This window comes from Penaeus chinensis, chromosome 21, assembly GCF_019202785.1.
Source record: "Penaeus chinensis breed Huanghai No. 1 chromosome 21, ASM1920278v2, whole genome shotgun sequence".
Classification (NCBI taxonomy): Eukaryota; Metazoa; Arthropoda; class Malacostraca; order Decapoda; family Penaeidae; genus Penaeus; species Penaeus chinensis.
Window position 1 is genome coordinate 25423881 of NC_061839.1, and position 1307 is coordinate 25425187.

Here is a 1307-nt window from a genome sequence, read left to right on the forward strand (position 1 = left end):
CTATATCCTCGATGAACAGGATGAAATTAGGTGATTGCCAAAGATATGCAAATTAAAGACTCGTTGCAACTATATACTTTGATATTGTAATATATTAATTGCAGTTTATTAATATGATGATTTGCATTTGTCATTCAAGCAATTCCAGTTATAATTGCTTGTTACTTATAAAGCAATAGTGCTGGATATCAGATATAAAACGTCGGTAATGTTCTTTATCAAGAGAATAGGAGAGAGAAAATAGTTTATTAATTTAATAGATAATTTATTATATTATTTAGACTAGAATAATTTCAGGTAAGCGCGTGTATCATCACTGGGCTGAACAGACGGGTTTCTTCATAAACTTGTTGCAACTTGTTAAGATCGCTCTTCACGTTGGTTCTTGCGCCACTTGATGCGTCGGTTCTGGAACCACACTTTGAGCTGCAGCTCGCTCAGCTCCAGCTGGCTTGCCAGGGAGCGCCGCTCGGGGCCCACCAGGAACTGCTGCCGCTGGAACTCCTCCTCCAGGCGCTGAAGCTGCGAGTCCGTGAACACTGTGCGATGGCGCTTGATCTTTCCGGGGGCGGTGTCGTAGGACTCCTGCTGAAGGAGTGGCGACGGAGACGCAGGCGGAGAGGCGGTTGTGGTAGGAACATCCTTTTGAAGTCCCAGAAGGGCGTCGATGGTGAAGGCCTTGGCTTTTTCCGACATCCATGAAGTCCTGATGCCCCGAACGAGGGGAGGGCTTACGGGTGGTGCCCACGAAGGGCTGTAATTCCATGTAACTGTTTGGCTGTTCAACACTGAGATATGGTCCATGCTTTCGGTTGTTTGGGTCAGATATGAGTACACCTCGGCGCACCTGGACCTTTATACCCCCTTACCTGATGTCTCGCCCAATCAGAATTAGGTAAAATTCACTATAAGGAAACTCAACCATTGTGCTCACCGTTTTCTTTCTTATATATATATATATATATATATATATATATATATATATGCATATATATATATATATATATATATATATATATATATATATATATGTATATATATATATATATATATATATATATATTACATATTTATATATGAGCGTGTGTATGTGTCTTTGTGTGCATCTATACACATATATGTATAATTATACACACAGATATAGGTAGATAGACATATATATAGATACACGCACGCACGGCAAAGTGCAACATATACTAAGATCATTAGTCAGAAATACAAAATGTTTCCCTTTATCTGTTTAAAAAACAAACGGATAAAGAAATTGTCGAACTACTCGATCCAAACACACATATAGATATATATGT

At 39.1% G+C, this 1307-nt stretch overlaps 1 protein-coding gene across 1 annotated transcript; it reads right to left on the bottom strand.

The window, feature by feature from the left end:
• Window positions 1-360: 360 nt before the first annotated feature.
• Window positions 361-804, bottom strand: LOC125036447 (homeobox protein not2-like). The gene has a single exon (XM_047629039.1). The coding sequence runs from the start codon at window positions 802-804 to the stop codon at window positions 361-363; it is 444 nt and encodes a 147-aa protein (XP_047484995.1).
• Window positions 805-1307: the final 503 nt, after the last annotated feature.